The 18,547-nt window shown below is 45.8% G+C and overlaps 1 protein-coding gene across 3 annotated transcripts in view; it reads right to left on the reverse strand.

Moving 5' to 3' along the window:
- The window catches only part of DENND5A (DENN domain containing 5A), a 105,472-nt gene extending 103,251 nt beyond the window's left edge, over window positions 1-2,221 (reverse strand). For 2 of the 3 annotated variants that reach the window (XM_034666539.1, XM_034666538.1), the window contains exon 1: window positions 1,858-2,221. In XM_034666539.1, coding sequence (XP_034522430.1) covers window positions 1,858-2,074 — 217 coding nt within the window. In that variant the 5' untranslated portion in view covers window positions 2,075-2,221. The remainder of the gene's footprint in view (window positions 1-1,857) is intronic. The other variant, XM_011220930.3, reaches the window with a different exon arrangement.
- Window positions 2,222-18,547: the final 16,326 nt, after the last annotated feature.

Below are 18,547 nucleotides of genomic sequence, written 5' to 3' on the forward strand. Positions count from 1 at the left end.
AGAGAGGGAACACAAGCAGGGAGAATGGGAGAGGAAGAAGCAGGCTCATAGCGGAAGAGCCTGATGTGGGGCTCGATCCCGTAACACCGGGATCACGCCCTGAGCCGAAGGCAGACGCTTAACCGCTGTGCCACCCAGGCGCCCCTGAAGGTAGACGTTTAACCGATTAAGCCACCCAGGTGTCCCTAAAATCAAATTTCTATATAACTTAATAGACACTCAAAAGCACGGCACTGAAAAAAAAACAAAACAAAACAACACTTGTGTATTCCACCATTTTAAAGTTTCTTTTACTGGGGAGAACTGTGTTATTTTCAGTCTTTCTCAACATGTTAATGTTTTCTAAAGACCCAACCAGGCAATGAGATGCAGTTTAGTGTGAGAGAGGAGCACTAAACCAAAAGTCCAGCAATTAACCAACAGGATGTAGGCCCTACTGTCCTTCCTGGGGCTCAGTTTCGTCTCTGAGGTCCCTCCCAGCTCCAACATCATGAACTGAATTCCAACAACTACGTCACAAAGTCACAAATTTAATAAATATGAGACATAGATGAAAAACTAACATCTGTATTGTAAGACTTTGAAGACCTAAAAAAGCGACTTTGAAACAATAAAGCTGCCCCAACAAGAGGCCTCGTATTAATAGCATTACTGCTTCACGATTTTTTTCTCCATCTGGTATTAATTTGAAAAAATAGTGTATTTGTTCTGACCTTGTTAAAGGTCATCAACTTATCATGTTTTTTAAAAGATGGTCTATTTTTGTCATTTGAAGTATGCACTTAGTTTTTTTTCATAAGAAACGCTGGAATTTTTCTGGTGACCAAAAAAACCAAACAAAAAAAACCCTGTCCTGTTATCTCTGGAGCAAGGTAAAATTAGTCATTAGCATAATCACTTTCAGGAAACTTTAGTGAATACATCGTGACAAAAGACTGGAAAGGAATATCCCTCATCAAATCAGGGTGACACAACAAAGCTCCACTCACATGAAACCTGCAAACCGGACAATCCATACAAAAACTTTTTCAAAACTGTTGCAATTCAAAGGCTCCAATGACAATGCAGTGGAATTCAAGGGGATTTTACAATTATGACATTCTTCTGCAATTCTTGTCAAATTTGATCTGGGTCCCATGTTCACTTTCCTACCACTTCCCCTTTGAAAGACGACTTGAGAAGCATCACTACCCAACCCTCTCCCACTAGGTCCCTGCCCTTTAACTCACAAATGAGGGTCTCATAACGGCCACCAATTACTTTTCATAAAAAGAGGCATGGCCCCGTGGTACAGGCCCTTTCCAGAACGAAGAGAGTTCTCACCCTTCTTGATGTGGCTCAAGTTCGCTTTATTTCTTCATGTCCTATCAAACCAGGGGCCCAGGCCAGGGCTGAGTTAAAACGGTTTTGAGGAACTGGCTTCTTGGGAAGAGGCCAGAAAAACTCACAAGTTTCTGTTCTGCTCTCCTTGTTTTTTTCAAAGTCTGGGTGGAACTTACTTTCGCTGAGATGTGGGATACCTTCTTTCCTCCCTAGCGGGTGTTGGACAACGGGCTTACCTTCGTCTTGTACTTAGTCACTCCACCTTCACCAGACAGAACACACAACGCCTCCCTCCCCGTCCCCTACTAGAGGACCACGGCGCAGAGGGGCAGTGGGGGCCGTTCGGACCCCTCCCGACTCAGAAGCCCGCATCCCGCTTCCCCACCTCCAGCCCGACGCCCCCTTCCCCCGCGCCAGCCGCGGGTCCTGCGGACCGGCCCTCGCCCAGCTGCCGGGACAAAGCGGGGACGTCTCCTCGAGGGTCCCCGCCGCAGCGGGCGCGGGGAAGCAGCCCCGGGCTCCGCGCGCACTCACCCGACAGCTCGTCCGGCTCCAGCCCGGTCTCGGTGTCCAGCCCGCAGATGACAAAGTAGTCGGCGAAACGACTGGGCGCCGAGCCCCCTCCGCCGCCGCCGCCGCTCATGGCGCCGGAGCCGGGCCGGGCCGAGCGCGGAGCCCCCGCACCAGGGCGCCNGGGCCGCCGCGGCTGCCGTGACGGGGCAGGGGGGCACCGGGCCGCCCCGCGCCGCATCCTGAACGCCTTCCTCTCCGCGCCGCCGCTAGCCGAGAGCGCCGCGACCCGAGCGAGCCTGGAGAAGGGTGGAATGCGCGGAAGAGAGCCCCCACCGCGACCCCCTCCCGCCGCGCCTGCGCAGGCGCCGTCGGGGAGGGGGCGGGCGCCGGGCGGAAAGGATGACGTGATGCTCTTCGGGCCCGGAGGGCCGCAGCTTCCCAGGCGGCTGCCGCAACGCGGCCGGCCACTGCCCGGCCGCCTGCCACCGTCACCCCCTCGGGGCTGCGGCTCCTTTTGAGAATAAAGAGGTGAGGGATGAGTGGGCGCATGCCGCAGAGCTGAGCCCCTGGTCCATGTTCTGTCCCCGCACCTACTCCTCACGCTGGAGGTCCCGACGTCTCCTTAACCCGGCCCTGTCTCAGGGATGGGGTCGCAGGACTGAGCTCAGCAGCCTGCCTCGTCCCGTCTCCAGGCTAGGCCTAGACCCCAGAGAGCTCTTTCCCCCAGCCCCTGCACCTTGGCTTCCGTGCCCTGCCCCTTCCTCGGGGGAGCTGAAAATGCCCCCTTTTTTACAAATGGGGAAACTAAGGCTTAGAAAGAAGCAAGGACTTCCCCCAAGGCTATATAGAGTCTAAGAGACAAAACCCGAACTAGAATCCTGGGCTCCTGGTCAGCTCCCAGCTCTGTCACCCACCACCCCAGGCAGCACTTTTCCCATGCACCAAGCTGTCCCCTTTTCTCTCCTGGAGCCTCCAGAGGCTCAGGCCACTTAGGAGCTCCCCTTCCACTTATGAGAATTCTCAGATCCGTATCTGAGTCTGTCCTCCTGAGAGAAAGTGGGGAATGAGGAGAGAAACTTGCCTCCTAGCCCTTGTCTTGGGACCCTCTGATTTGGTTTCCCACAGAGGGTAGGCAGGAAACCGGAGATCAGAAGCCAGGAAGGTAATATAGTATGGTGGTTACTATCATGGGCTCTAGAAACAGAATGCTCAGATTTGAATCCTGACTTTGTCATTTATTATGTGACCTTGGGCACTCTCCAGGTTCTGGCAGTCGTGTTTTCATGAAGATTACATAAAATAAATGTGCAAACTGGTAAAAGTGTCATAATAGTGCCTGGAACATAGATGGCATTCCATATTATTATAAATTATTATTATTCCAGCAAGAGGTTTGCTTGGGCAGGCTGCTACTAAGGACTCTGGAAGGCAGCTGGTCTCTCTAAGGGCCAACCATGCGCTGTCTCCTGGGTTCTCTCCTGGGTGCTTCTCTCAAGCATTGGTTCCCTCGGGGAGGGTGTCCTGAAGTTCACAGCCAACATCACTGGGAACCATAGCACCTGCCCCTCCCTGTATGTAACCTCCAGAACTGATAGGACAAAAAGAGGAGAAGGGGCGCCTGGATGGCTCAGTTGGTTAAGCATCCGACTATTGATCTCAGCTCAGATCTTGATCTCAGTTCAGGTCTTGATCTCAGGGTTGTGAGTTTAAGCCCTGCATTGGGCTCAAAAAAAAAAAAAAAAATTGGGGAGGAGAAGGTAGCTTCATGAATCCTATTCAAGGTGATGCCCCACCCCATCCTGTATGTTGGGAACACAGAGACAGTAGAAAGGACTCAGAGAGCTAAATAATTACACAGCATCTGGGGCATCCCCCCAGGTTGGGAGATGGTCAGGGAATGCTTCCAGAAGACGGTATAATCCGACCTGAGTTGTAAAAGGATCAAAAGGAATTTCTCAGGTAAAAAGGAAGAGAAAAATGCTTCAGGAAGCATGGGCAACAACAGGGAGTGACAGATTAAAATGGTACATTCAGGCAACAGCACATAATTCATTTCAGTGTGAAATGGAGAAATAAAAGGGGATGAAATCAGGGAAAGAGGAGAGTGACAGAGCAGGAAAGACTTCATACGCCAGGCCAGAGAATTTGTCCTGTAGAGTGTGTGTGAGGGGTGGTGACTTAGAGGAATTTGAGCTGGGGAATGATAAGATCTGACCAACATCTTAAAATGATCACTTGGGGGTGATATAGAAGAAGAGACTTGAAAAAGACTTAAATGTCCTCAGTTTGGGGGCACCTGGATGGCTCAGATGGTTGAGCATCTGCCTTCAGCTGAGGTCATGATCTCCAGGTCCTGGGATGGAGCCCCATGTGTGGCTCCCAGCTCAGCCGGGAGCCTGCTTTGCCCTCTCCCTCTGCCTCTCCCCCTGCTTGTTCTCTCTCTCTCTCTCTCAAATGAATAAATAAAATCTTTTAGAAAAAAGAAAAGAAATGTCCTCAGTTTGAAAGTCCAGAGACTTTATCCGATACATCCAGGGCAAGCAGGTGCTGGGAGATCTCTCACACTAACTCAACTCATAAAACCCAAGTTTGAAACAAAAGCCCAACTATATTAATTCGCCCTGGGAAATGTAACTGCTCAGAGGCCCAGAATACTCAACTGTAAAGTGATCTCCTTCCCAGTAGGAAATATGTTTGGCAGAGTGATTGCTTCTTTTGAGAGTCAGAGAGAAAACAGAACTGGACGCTCTTTGGATTTAGTATTTAAATCCCCACTCCTGCTTTTACTAGCTGTGTGAGCTGAGGCACATCAGTTAACCTCTCTGGAATAAGAATAATCATTCTAACCTTGCACAAGATTGCTTTGAAGGTTGTTCAATTAATTTTTTTTAAAGATTTTATTTATTTATTCGACAGAGATAGAGACAGCCATCGAGAGAGGGAACACAAGCAGGGGGAGTGGGAGAGGAAGAAGCAGGCTCATAGTGGAGGAGCCTGATATGGGGCTCGATCCCATAACGCCGGGATCACGCCCTGAGCCGAAGGCAGACGCTTAACCGCTGTGCCACCCAGGCGCCCCTGTTCAATTAATTTTTTAAAGATTTTATGTGTTTATTTGTCAGAGAGAGAATGAGCACAAGCAGGGGGAGCAGCAGGCAGAGGGAGAAGCAGGCTCCCTGTTGAGCAAGGAGCCCTGATTTGGGGCGGGGTGGGGGATGCAGGACTCTGGGATCATGACCTGAGCGGAAGGCAGACGATTACCAACTGAGCCACCAAGGTGTCCCTGTTAAATTAATTTTTAAAAATCAATGGAAAAAGGACTTTCAAATATCTGGGACATAATATACTCTTAGTAAGTGGCATACTAGGGCACCCATTTCATGATGAAGGACGTGAGGGAGAGCAAGTGGACATCTGAGGGAAGATAATTCCAGAAAAGGACATGAGGCCAAAGTGTACCTAGAGTGTTCAAGGAGTTGTAAGAAGGCTAGCGTGGATAGAAAGTGTTGGGGTGCGAGGAGTGGCAGAAGATTGTAGAAGGTGTGGTGGATGTGGCTTGTAGTTCACCAAAAAATGTTTCTCCTTCCACAGAGTGGAGTTGTCCCTAGGAAGCAGCTGTCTGGTCTTGGCAACTTTTCCCAGTCCCACTTGCACCTAGATGTGGCCACGTGACTAGTTCCCACCAATGAATGTGTGCAGGAATTTATGTGTGTCATTGCTGGGTCAGGATTTTTAAGAAGCAAACGAGGCTTCTCTGTCCCTTTTATACCTTCCACCACCTAGAAGTAGAGGATTCGGAGGTTCTAAATCATGAAACGGAAGACAGAAGGAGCCTGGATCTCTGAATCGAGCACACAGAGGAAAGGCTTCAGCTGACCAAGAATACCCACACTGGACTGTTTTGTGAGCAAGAAATAAAATTCAATTATATTAAGCGTCTGCTACTGTGGACTTTACCTGTTAGAGCAGCTAGCATTATCATCACCAAGGCAGAAGATGTTGGGGGTGGGGCCAAGCGCACTACAGAGAGCTTGGTAGGCACACTGGAAAGATTTGGCCTCTGTCTCTGAATAAATTGAAGAGTCACTGGAGAGTTTTTAATAAAAAAGAGTCATGGTGTGACTTACTTTATTTTTATTTATTTATTTATTTATTTTTATTTGACAGAGATAGAAACAGCCAGCGAGAGAGGGAACACAAGCAGGGGGAGTGGGAGAGGAAGAAGCAGACTCATAGCAGAGGAGCCCCATGTGGGGCTCGATCCCAGAACGCTGGGATCACGCCCTGAGCCGAAGGCAGATGCTTAACCGCTGTGCCACCCAGGCGCCCCGGTGTGACTTACTTTAAAAGGACCTCCAAGGCACTGTTTTAAGCACTTTATATATATTAACTCTGCCTAGAACTTGTCCCTCCACTCAAGATTTGTACATTTAACTGACTTCTTATCATCTCAGTTTGGAGATCTCAAAGGCATCTCCAAGTTAACATATTCCAAATCAGATTTCTGATTTGCCCCCATAATGCTGCCCCTTCCACATTCTTCCCCTATCTCAACAAATGGCAACCCCATTCTTTCAGCTCATGGAAAAACCTTACACTCATTCTTGATTTCTCTTCTCTCTGTCTCTCTCTCTTTCCCTCTATCAAAAACACACACATTAGGGGGCCTGTGTGGCTCAGTTTTTAAGTGCCTGCCTTCGGCTCAGGGCGGGATCCCGGATCCCTAGGATGGAGCCCCGCGTCAGGCCCCGCATCAGGCCCCGCATCAGGCTCCTCCGCTGGGAGCCTGCTTCTTCCTCTCCCACTCCCCCTGCTGCGTTCCCTCTCTTGCTGGCTGTCTTTCTCTCAGTCAAATAAATAAAATCGTTAAAACACACACACACATTAGGGGCGCCTGGGTTGCTCAGTCATTAAGTGTCTGCCTTCAGCTCCGCTTGGGTCATGATCCCAGCATTCTGGGATCAAGCCCTGCATTGGGCTCCCTGCTCAGCGGGAAGCCTGCTTCTCCCTCTCCCACTCCCCCTGCTTGTGTTCCCTCTCTCACTGCCTCTCTGTCAAATAAATAAATAAAATCTTTAAAACACACACACACATTAGAAAATTCTATTAGTGGGGTGCCTGGGTGGCTCAGTAAGTTAAGTGTCTGCCTTCGGCTCAGGTCGTGATCCAGGGATCCTGAGATCAAGCCCCATGTTGGGCTCCCTGCTCAGTGGAGAGCCTGCTTCTCCCTCTACCTCTGCCTCCCTCTCACCCTCTCCCCTCTACTCTTGCTCACTTTCTCTCTCAAATAAATAAACAAAACCTTTTTTAAAAACAGAAAATTCTGTTAGTTCTGAAAAACAATAAATAAAGCATAGCATGGTACTGTCCCACTTTTAATCCCTTTAAATTATCTGGCTCAAAAGTTAAGGGGAAACTGAAAAAAGAACAAGCTACTGAAAGTGTGAAACATTTTTGTTATATGAAATCCAGGAGATCACTAAGCATATTTTGAAAAACACGTTGGAACTTTCTAAGTTTCCTCTACTTGCAGTGAGTGCTGCTAGATAATGGTATCAATAACGGAAAACTGGGAAATAAAAACAATTTCATAATGTATAAAACAACAACAAAAAGAAGGAGAGTCATTGTGTACTGACATGGAAAAATATCCAAGATACATTGGGAAAGTAGAATGGTGGTTGTCAGGGGTCAGTGGGGAGAAAAGAGTGAGTCATCATTATTTGATGGGTGTAGAGTGCAAGATGAAAAGAGTCCTAGAGATGGGTGGTGGTGACGGCTGCACAACGTTATCAGTGTACTTAATACCACTGAACTGTACACTTTAACAAGATTAATGGAGTAAATTTTATGCTATGTACATCTATTTTACCACAAATTTTTAAATTGAGAAAAAAAACCCCACAGTCGGGAAACTAATTGAATTTCAAGGAAACTCTTCATTCTTTAGTTGTTTTGAACTTACTTCCTGGACAGTAGCTTTTTCTTTTTCTTTTTCTTTTTTTTTTTTTTTAATCAGAGAGAGAGAGGGTTGGGGGAGAGGAAGAGAAAGCGTCTTAAGCAGTCTCCAAGTCCCCACGGAGCCTCACCCAGTACGGAGCCCTGCAGAGGGCTCTATGCAGGGCTCGTTCTCAGGACCCTGAGATCATGAGCCAAAATCAAGAGTTGGACACTTAACCAGCTGAGCCACCTAGATGCCCCTGGATGCTAGCTTTTAAAAATGAAAGGGTAGGGGTTTCCGGGTGGCTCAGTCAGTTAAGCGTCTGCCTTCAGCTCAGGTCATGATCCAGGGTCCTGGGATCCAGCCCCACATTGGGCTCCCTGCTCAGCAGGAAGTCTGCTGCTCCCTTTGCTTCTGCCCCCCTACTTATGCTCTCTCTCTCTCTCTCAAATAAATGAATAAAAATCTTTTAAAAAAATGAAAAGGTAGAGCTGAGCTAAGGATATAAATCAGAAGCATTTTTTTTAATGTAGAAAAAATAAACTCACATGTTGAAAGACAGCTTTTTTTTTAACAACTAAGAAATTTTATTCTGATACTTCTTTTTTTTTTTTAAAGATTTTATTTATTTATTTAACAGAGAGAGACAGCCAGCAAGAGAGGGAACACAGGCAGGAGGAGTGGGAGAGGAAGAAGCAGGTTCCTAGTGGAGGAGCCTGATGTGGGGCTCGATCCCAGAACGCTGGGATCACGCCCCGAGCCGAAGGCAGACGCCTAACGACTGCGCCACCCAGGCGCGCCTATTCTGATACTTATGACCAGTTGTAAAACTAATCTAGGACAAATTACCAAATAAATGTTACCTTATTTCTTTAGGACTGGAGTTTTCTGGTGGCTTCAAATTTGGGATTTTCAAATTTGAAATTAGGGAACATAATAATGTCTGCTTTACCATATATTTGCTTAAGCTTAAAAAGCTCCCTTGGGACACCTGGGTGGCTCAGTTGGTGAAGCGTCCGCCTTTGGCTCAGGTCACGATCCCAGGGTCCTGGGATGAAGCCCCACATCTGGCTCCTTGTTCAGCGGGAAGCCTGCTTCTCCTTCTGCCTACTGCTCCCCCTGTTTGTGTGCTCTTGCTCTCTCTCTCTCTCTGACAAATAAATAAATAAAATCTTTAAAAAAAAAAAAGAAAAGGAAAGAAAAAGAAAAACCTCCCTCTCCAGCTGTTGCTGGTACGCTGGGCCAGTATCAACAGGTCCTCCAGCGGCCTGTCACTTTGCACTGTATTCTCTCATCTTGTCCGTGAAGAGTTTCTATACAGGATCAAGTTCCTTATTAAACGGCAGGGCCGTAACACCAATGTTGCTGCCCGAACGGGCTGAGACTGTGACCTAATGACAGAAGAAACCCTGAAGAGCCTCTGAAGAATCGTGCTGATTCTGTTATGGACAGGAAACATCTCGGAGGCACTCTGCGACTGGCCAGCTCCAGGTGAGACAGACGAAAGACAGCTCTTAATGGAACTGAAAATTCTGTAAATAACCGAAATCACCTTACAGAAATGTATGCTAAGATAGCACTTCTTAATTCGTGTGAAATGGATCCGTTTCCTGATTTACAAATTGTACTATTGGGGGGGGCGCCTGGGTGGCACAGTCGTTAAGCGTCTGCCTTCAGCTCAGGGCGTGTTCCCGGCGTTATGGGATCGAGCCCCACATCAGGCTCCTCCGCTATGAGCCTGCTTCTTCCTCCCACTCCCCCTGCTTGTGTTCCCTCTCTTGCTGGCTGTCTCTGTCAAATAAATAAATAAAATATTTAAAAAAAAAATTGTACTATTGGGATTTTTAGTAGAATAAATATTGGTATTATGACATTCCTGTAGTAATATGGGTCTCTGAAATCAGAGTCTCCAGGTTCAAACCTCAACTTTAATCATTTACAAAATCTGTAATTTTAGGTAAATTTCTTAACCTCTCTATGCCTCGATTGCCTTGTCTGTAAAACAGAGATAATATTACCTGTCTCACGTGTTTGCTGTATGAGTTAAATGAGATGATACAAGTAAAAAAAAAACAAGGGTGTGCAATATGTTATTATCTGTGTAAAAAAGAAAATAAAAGAACTATGTACTTTCGTTCTTGTATATACACATACTAGTTTTGGAAAAAGAAGACATTGTTAAAATTGATTACTTCCACAGAAGGAAACTGAATGGCTGGGGTAAGAGCCTCTTCATCTCATCACACAGGGCTTTGATACCAGCTGCTCGGTTTCCTTCCCCCAAAGCAATCAATGTTTGCAATGCCTTGTTCATCCTTCCAGAGATAGTCTGTGCCTGTACTAACAGGGGCACTTCCTCCAGCAAGACCGGAATCAACTTGACTCCACCCAGGCAGAAGCTGCCCACTCCCCAGCTCACGGCACAGCATTCAAGAAAAATCAGGGATTGGGGCGCCTGGGTGGCACAGCGGTTAAGCGTCTGCCTTCGGCTCAGGGCATGATCCTGGCGTTATGGGATCGAGCCCCTTATCAGCCTCTTCCGCTATAAGCCTGCTTCTTCCTCTCCCACTCCCCCTGCTTGTGTTCCCTCTCTCGCTGGCTGTCTCTATCTCTGTCGAATAAATAGATAAAATCTTAAAAAAAAAGAAAAGAAAAGAAAAGAAAAATCAGGGATGAACCCCACAGGGGCTCAAAACCCTTACTCCCCAATGCTCAGTGAAGAGTTCACTATGTGCGAAACTAAGGGAATCTCATTAATAATACAGAGAAATGGATGCTTTACAATATGGGCTTTCTTAAGACTAGAAACACCATTCAGCTAGATACAGACTGATATGCCCACAGCCATCTCTGGCAGCCAGCTCCTTCTACACAGGGATCCATCTCTACAGAAGTCACGCAGGCTTCATTTTCCCATGCCCTACTGTCTCACCAGCCCCCAATACCTCATTCCTAACAGGCATCAGGCTCCTCCTGTCTCTCAAACACAAGCTCCCTGAATTGGTTAAAAATTAGACATCACCTGGGACACCTGGGTGGCTCAGTTGGTTAAGCATCTGCCTTCTGCTCAGGTCATGATCCCACATTGGGCTCTTTGCTCAGCAGGGAGTCTGCTTCTCCCTCTGCCTGTTGCTCCCCCTGCTTGTGCTTTCTCTCTCACTCCCTCTCTGGAAATAAAGAAATAAAATCTTTTAAAAAAATATTAGACATCACCCTTCCACTACCGTAACCCACAATAACAAAGAAGCCCCGAAGAAGAGTTGGCATCAAGCAGCATCTGATGTCTCATGGCATGGGGAAATACGAAGTTGAGCAACAAGAGAAGTAAACTGCAGATAAGGCCCACGAGTGATGCAACTTTCCCAGAAGTAGTTCATGAGCACATGCCCACGTGTATCTGTGTACATGTCTGAGTGTATGTGGGAGCGAGCATTCGTGTGTAGGGTTGATCATGTATAGGTGTGCGTTTATGTCTATTAGATGTATGTGTATTTGCACATGTAAATAATTGTATGGGGTGTGTGTGTGTGTGTGTGTGTGTACATGAGGAGGCTGAGACAGGGCAGACTGGCAAGACCAGATAAGAGGAGGGATATGTTTGCCTCTTGACAAACCCAGGAGTGACTCACTGATGGTCTGCTCTTCCCCTCAATCCTCCTAGGTTGGGGAGTCTTTTGAGAGTCTGGGTGGATGGCCTTATACGTGCTGCTGCCAGCCCTCTCTCTTAGACTGTGAACGTAGTGGCCTCACTATTCCCATCAACTTGAGGGCCAAGAACTTCCTGGGAAAGGCCGGATAGTCTAGTGAGGGAAGTGAAACGCCCTTGGACAAGATCCCAAAAGGAAGATATATTTAACTGTGGCTGAACTCTCAAAATTTCTTTGGGGTGATGGAATTGTATCTTGATTGTGGTGGTGGTTACATAACTGTTTATACTTATCATATCTCACAGAACCATACACTAAAAAGAGTGAATTTTACTATATGTAAATGATACCTTAATTTAAAATGAGAAAACATCTATAGAACTGATCAATGAATATTTTAGGATTTTTTCCAGCTGACTGTAAACAAAAATATACAGAGTCATACTATCAATTTTGCAAGTGATATCAATCTGCCTTTAGTGTGTCAGACAGAAAAATCATACCAGAATTATTATAGAGAAAATTAATGATATTTAATTATTAGATGATTAAATTTATAATAATGATATTGACAGAATTCGAACAGCACATCAAGAATTAACTGTAATCAAAATAAACCGAATTTCTAAAGTTCAGAACATTATGTCCTAGAGCGTATTTGGAGAACACTTTGTCTTTATTCATGCATAAGGAGATGCTCCACTTTTAAGAGTACAGTTTAATGTATTCTGTGGACAAAGAGACATAACTGGGTCACTAGCAGGCATGGAGCTTACAAAAGAATTATTAGCCATTGTTATTAAATGCAACTCATTCACAATAACCAATTATATTTTGGCAAATGCTAATGAAATGGTTCAGGCCCTTTCTGAGTCTGACTAAAGTTTCATAAAATTGCAGGAAGAAGAAGAAGAGAAGGAGGATGAAGAAAGAAGGAGATGCTCAACATGGGGATTGAGAAGGCGCCTGCCTCAGGAGCCAAGAAACCCAAGCTAGAATCCTAATTCTGCAATTTACTCAAATGATGTGACCTCAGGCAGACCCCTCGCTCTCTCAAGTCTTTGGCTTACCCACTTCTGTGAAGTAGGGCCTGGCCACGAGCAGGGTTTCCAATAGCTGCATCTTTGAGAATCCTTTTATTGCTTTCCCACCTCAGAAAGATGTCTCTGGAGACACCTGGGGGGCTCAGTCATGAAGTGTCTGCCTTCAGCTCAGGTTATGGTCCCAGGGTCCTGGGATTGAGTCCCGCATCGGGCTCCTTGCTCAGCAGGGTGCCTACTTCTCCCTCTGCCTGCTGCCCCCTCCCCTGCTTGTGCTCTCTCTCTTTCTCTGACAAATAAATAAGATCTTTAAAAAAAAAAAAGATGTATCTGAAACAAATTGCATTTGCAGTCAGTTTACCTATTTTTTATGAATAAAAGATACATTCATCTGATGTTGAGATTTTTTTTAAAAGGTTTATTTATTTTTGAGAAAGAGCGAGAGAGCGAGACGGGGGCGGGGGCAAGTGGGTGTAGGAGCAGAGGGAGAGAATCTTCAAGCAGAATCCCCGCAGAGCAGGAGCAGGTTGCCAGGCTCAGTCCCGCCACCCAGGAAATCATGACCTGAGCCGCAACCTAGAGTTGCGACTGAGCCACCCAGGTGCCCCTGATGTTATGATTTTTTTTTTAAGATTTTTTATTTCTTCATTTGAGAGAGAGAGAGAGAGTGCAAGCAAGAGTGTGAGCAGAGGAGGAGGACAGAGGGAGGAGGGTAAGCTGACTCCCCGCTGAGCAGAGTACCTGACACAGGGCTCCATCCCAGGACACTGGAATCATGACCCCAGCCAAAGACAGATGCCCACTGACCGACCCAAGAACCCCAAGATTTTTTATTTTTATTTATTTTATTTTTTTTAAGATTTTATTTATTTATTCGACAGAGATAGAGACAGCCAGCGAGAGAGGGAACACAAGCAGGGGGAGTGGGAGAGGAAGAAGCAGGCTCATAGCGGAGGAGCCTGATGTGGGGCTCGATCCCATAACGCCGGGATCATGCCCTGAGCCGAAGGCAGACGCTTAACCGCTGTGCCACCCAGGCGCCCCCCACCAAGATTTTTTAATTAGCATAAAATGTGTGGATCACAAAGAGTTAATGTAATTCCAGCCAAAAGCAAAAAAAAGTTGGGGGTTTGTATTTTGTATTTTCTTTTTGCCTGTAGAGGCTTCCTCTAGATAAAATACTATTTCCATCCACTCGGCTTTGTCAGATGCTGGAACTGGCCAAAAATCCCCACCATGACATCTTCATGGGCTGCCAAGGGACAAGGCAATGTAAACAGAGGAACAATTGGTGTCAATTCCCAAATGAATGCCTCTGAGGCTGGGATTCAGAGGTATGCCTGGGCCTCCCGTAGGCCTGCCACCTCACCCCTGCCTGCTGCCCACGAAGACTGCCAAGCTCAGCTTATGTGTTATCCGCATGTGTGGGCCCTGAAGGTAACAGGTCAGGGCTGCCACTCATGTTTTTACAAATTGAGCATTGCCCAAGAGACACTGTTCATTGTAGTCACCATACATTTATAAAGTGGCTATGACAGTCTTCCAACAGATGGCAGTAAAGTATCTTAAGAAAGGGGCACCTTTTTCTAGTTCACTCAAAATCACACTCTGAGCTAACAATAGGGTTGCATTTTCTCTACGTTGTCCAAAGTGGTGCCAGTAAATAGCAGGACAAAGGAAGTAAGACTGGGCCTCACGGAACTAAAAAGTAGTTGACAGTCAACACCCATCCCTGCCTCCTTCTGTTATGCCCGGGGGACAGCTTCCTGGTTCTTCACCTACGCCCAGGGCTCTGTATTCAGAAGGGCTAAGCACTTGGTGTAATGCCCGGCTCTTGCCGTTTTAAAATTCTTCATAATTTTATCCTGGAACTCGTATTTTGTAAGTGAAGTCTTTTGGGACAAAGGAGTGTGCCCATGAGCAGGTGCACCCACGCCTGCTGTTCCTTGCTGCCCCGTTCCCATACGGCGTTTCCCATACTCCATGAGCAGACAGTTCTGGTGGGCTAGTGATACCTGGGAGTTCAGCGAAACTAGCATGTTATGTCTAGAACGGCATAAACAGAGGTGCTGACTGTCCTGACAGGGTATGCTTTCCCTTCAAACCAGAACTTGCTTCTAACACAGAAAGAAGGCAATGGCATTCTAAGAAACACAAGTGACCAAGGAACCCTATCACAGTCTTACACAGGTGACTTCCTTGTAGCGATCACCTGCTAAAAATGATGACATAGAAGGAAAAGGAAAATTAGGGCGACCCATAGTCCCTTCTCCTTTCAGTCCTTCTTTACTCATCAGTAAGAAGGCAGAGACTGTTGGTAGAATGTGACACATCGGGATGTGAAATAAAAACAGTTGAGTTACTCTCTGCAGCATTTCTACTAGTCATGTAAGAATTGAATATATAATGCATGTATGGTAGAACTGTATCATGTCAGAGGTTCCACATGCAGTTAAATACTCTTGTATTTGCATTTAAAACTGGCACAGCACAATATAAAGAAACGTAAGCTAATAATTGACAATTTTAACTTTCTCTTTACTTAGGACAACATTAGATAGAAAATAAAAACACCATAACACATCAAGAAGGAGACCCTGGAAGAAAAGGAAAAAATCTCTGTATTTTACTACCTTTAATGGCATCTTTTTTTCCCCTGCCTTTTGAATAAAGGGCTCTGCATTTTCATTTTGCCCTGAGCCCTGCAAATTATGTAGCTGGCCCTGATTATTCTTTTCTGTATTGCAGAAGCTGGAAAGCTACAAACTCTAAAAACTAGAATTCTGCATGCAAAATAGTTTCCACAAGTTAAATGCCCTTGCAAGAAATTTGAATGGAAAAGAGAAACAGATGCTATTTTCCTGCTGCTTTCAGCAGGGTTCCATGGGCAGGAAGGATTGTGGAGATGCCAGGGGTCCATCTCCAGCCTTGTGGAAGATATGACAGAGTTTCAGTGGCGAAAGTAGCAGGCTCTGTCTTCCAGGATCTAAGAAGCAGCAACGGTTGATGCAGTAGCTTAGATCCTGTCCTGAATTCTGAATCACAACTATGGCGGCGAGTTCTTGAACACAATTGCTGCCAGCTCTGGAGTTTTCTAGGAGTCATTCTTGGATCTTCAATTTACAGCCTGCTCCTCCAAACTTTCCAGTAATTTTGTAAAACCTACAATTCCCTATATTAAGTTCTTTTTTTTCTGCTTAAAATATCTAGAATACAGTTGTTCAAAATCAACTGCCAAACATCACACATTCTTGTGGAATATACCTCTACCATACCCTCATTAATAATGATGAAACTAAGCTAAAACATCTCATCAATTCAAAAAAATGCAATGCACAGCTTGTAAGTATGCATTTACTCATTAAACCCTTTCTTAAAACAAACAAATCCTGGAGTACTTTCTTTGACTACACTGATCCCTGTCACGATGGTCCCAACTCCCAGACTTCACGTTCAGAGCCTTTTCAACAGCAGTTCTCTTTTACCAAAGTAGGATTTGAAAAGTCTATTCTGCTCAAGCCCTTCTTACAAAGCCTCAGATCCACCCAGGCTTTGACCATAAATAGAAAAGCTCCAGGCCCAATTTCCACTTCCTGAAGTTACACAGACCTGACCACCCGTCTTGCCCCTATGACTGCACCTCGTCCACGCTTGCCCCACGTGCCCACCTGCCTCCTGAGAACTTGTTGTTCCTTTACCCCTCCATTTCTTCAAGCAATACCAAATGCTTGGAGCCTCATCAACCTTCCCTCCCATCAGCAAAGGTCCTGTGCCCAAGGAGCTCCCAAGTTAAGAGAAGCAGGAGAGTAAATAAATCAAATGAGGAGGGTGAGCTTTACGAAGAGATCCTCGCCCAGACGGGCCTGCGGAGACTAGTCAGGTGGCGGCCATCTTCTTGATGAGTTTCATCTCCTCATCCAGGAAGTGGCTGTCCAGGAAGTCACAGCTGTTGGGGGGGGGGGTCTATGCAGGCAGAATCCAGGGCATGCAGATCCAAAAGAGCAACAGGTTTTTCTCCAGGACCATGGGGGCTTCCATGACTCCAGGGTTCTGTCCCACTCATCTTGGGACAAGCTTCTGTACATCCTGGTTTTGCATCTTCAAAAGATGCTGGGAGCCCTTGCGCTTCTCCTGGGCCAACTGATGAAAGTGGCCCACGCCCTCCAGAGCCTCATCCTTGAGTAGAAATAGAAGCCCAGAGATAGGGAGGTGTAGGAGGCCCCAGATACCTGTTGACAAGGTGGTTGATAGCAATCTCCAACTCAGTGAAATAATTCTGATGAATCTGGGGGCTCATGGTTGATCAGCAATAGGGAACTAAACTCAAAATACCTTTGTTGGCTGGTCCTGGAGGCAAAGAATGGCTGGAATGATGGTTGCAAAGGTTGCAACTCCAAGATAGGTTGGAGGGTAGTCAGAGGCTGGAAGAAGGGGCATCCCCAGGTCTGTTCTGTCCAAACACTGTTGAAGCAAGAGACAGATCAGCAGATCACCAGGTGCGGAGCCCCAAAGATTATCTTTCAAAATGGTAGATCCTATTAACTGGTGTGCCATTGATGTCCAGCAACACTGCTAAAGCCTCATTTGAGTCTTAGTTTGTTTGATTTGCTGGGTTTTTTAAGTAGATGATCATATAGGTTTCCAAATAGTAGTTTTAGCTTTCCTTTCCAATCTTTACACCTAATATTTCTTTCTCTTTCGTTATAGCATTTGGCCCCTTTTATAGTCACACCCATTTTTGCCCTATACCCGCCCCTTCCTTAGCCCCTAGGCAACAACTAATCTCTATCCTATGTCTATAATTTGGTCATACGGTATATAACATATTGCAATTTGCTTTTTTCCTTCAGTATAATTCTCAAGATTCATCAACGCTGTTGTACGAATCAACTGTTCATTCCTTTCCTATTGCTGAGCACCATTCCATGGTATGGGTATACCACAGTTTAACAATGCACCCCTTGAAGGACACCTGAATTGTTTCCAGTTTGGGGCTATGATGAATAAAGCTATTATAAACATTCACATACGTGTTTTTGTGTGGACCTAGTCTTCATTTCTCTGGGATAAATGCCTAGGGATGCAGTTACTGAGTCATATAATAGTCACGGGCTTAGTCATTTTTTTTTTTAAACTGCCAGAACATTTTCCAGAATGGCTGTACCCTTTTAACATCCCCACCAGTAATATATAAATGAGTGATCCAGTTTCTCCATACTCTTGTGAACATTTGGTGTTGTCACTATTTTTTTTTTAAGATTTTATTTATTTGACAGAGAGAGAAACAGCCAGCGAGAGAGGGAACACAAGCAGCGGGAGTGGGAGAGGAAGAAGCAGGCTTCCCAGCAGAGCAGGGAGCCCGATGTGGGGCTCAATCCCAGAACTCTGGGATCACGCAGACATTTAATGACTGAGCCACCCAGGCGCCCCACTATTTTTTTATTTAGCCACTCAGATAGGCATGTAGGGATATCTCATTGTGGTTTTAATTTGCATTTCTCTAGCAGTTCATGATGTTGAACATCTTTTCACATGTTTTTTTATCATCTGTATATCCTTTTGATGAAATGTTTAATATCTTTTGCCCATTTTCTAATTGAATTTTTTTTTTTACTATTGAATTTTGATAGTTCTTTATACGTTCTAAATACCAGGCCTCGGGGCGCCTGGGTGGCACAGCGGTTAAGCGTCTGCCTTCGGCTCAGGGCATGATCCCAGCGTTCTGGGATCGAGCCCCACATCAGGCTCCTCCGCTATGAGCCTGCTTCTTCCTCTCCCACTCCCCCTGCTTGTGTTCCCTCTCTCGCTGGCTGTNTCTCGCTGGCTGTCTCTATATCTGTCGAATAAATAAATAAAATCTTTAAAAAAAAAAAAAATAAAATAAAAAAAAATAAATACCAGGCCTGTGTTGGGTATGTGGCATGCAAATATTTTCTCCCACTCTATAGCTTGTCTTGTCATCTTCTTAACAAGATCTTTTGCAAACATTTTTTTTTTAAAGATTTTATTTATTTATTTGACAGAGAGAGAGACAGCCAGTGAGAGAGGGAACACAAGCAGGGGGAGCGGGAGAGGAAGACGCA

This window comes from Ailuropoda melanoleuca, chromosome 8 (assembly GCF_002007445.2).
Source record: "Ailuropoda melanoleuca isolate Jingjing chromosome 8, ASM200744v2, whole genome shotgun sequence".
Lineage (NCBI taxonomy): Eukaryota > Metazoa > Chordata > Mammalia > Carnivora > Ursidae > Ailuropoda > Ailuropoda melanoleuca.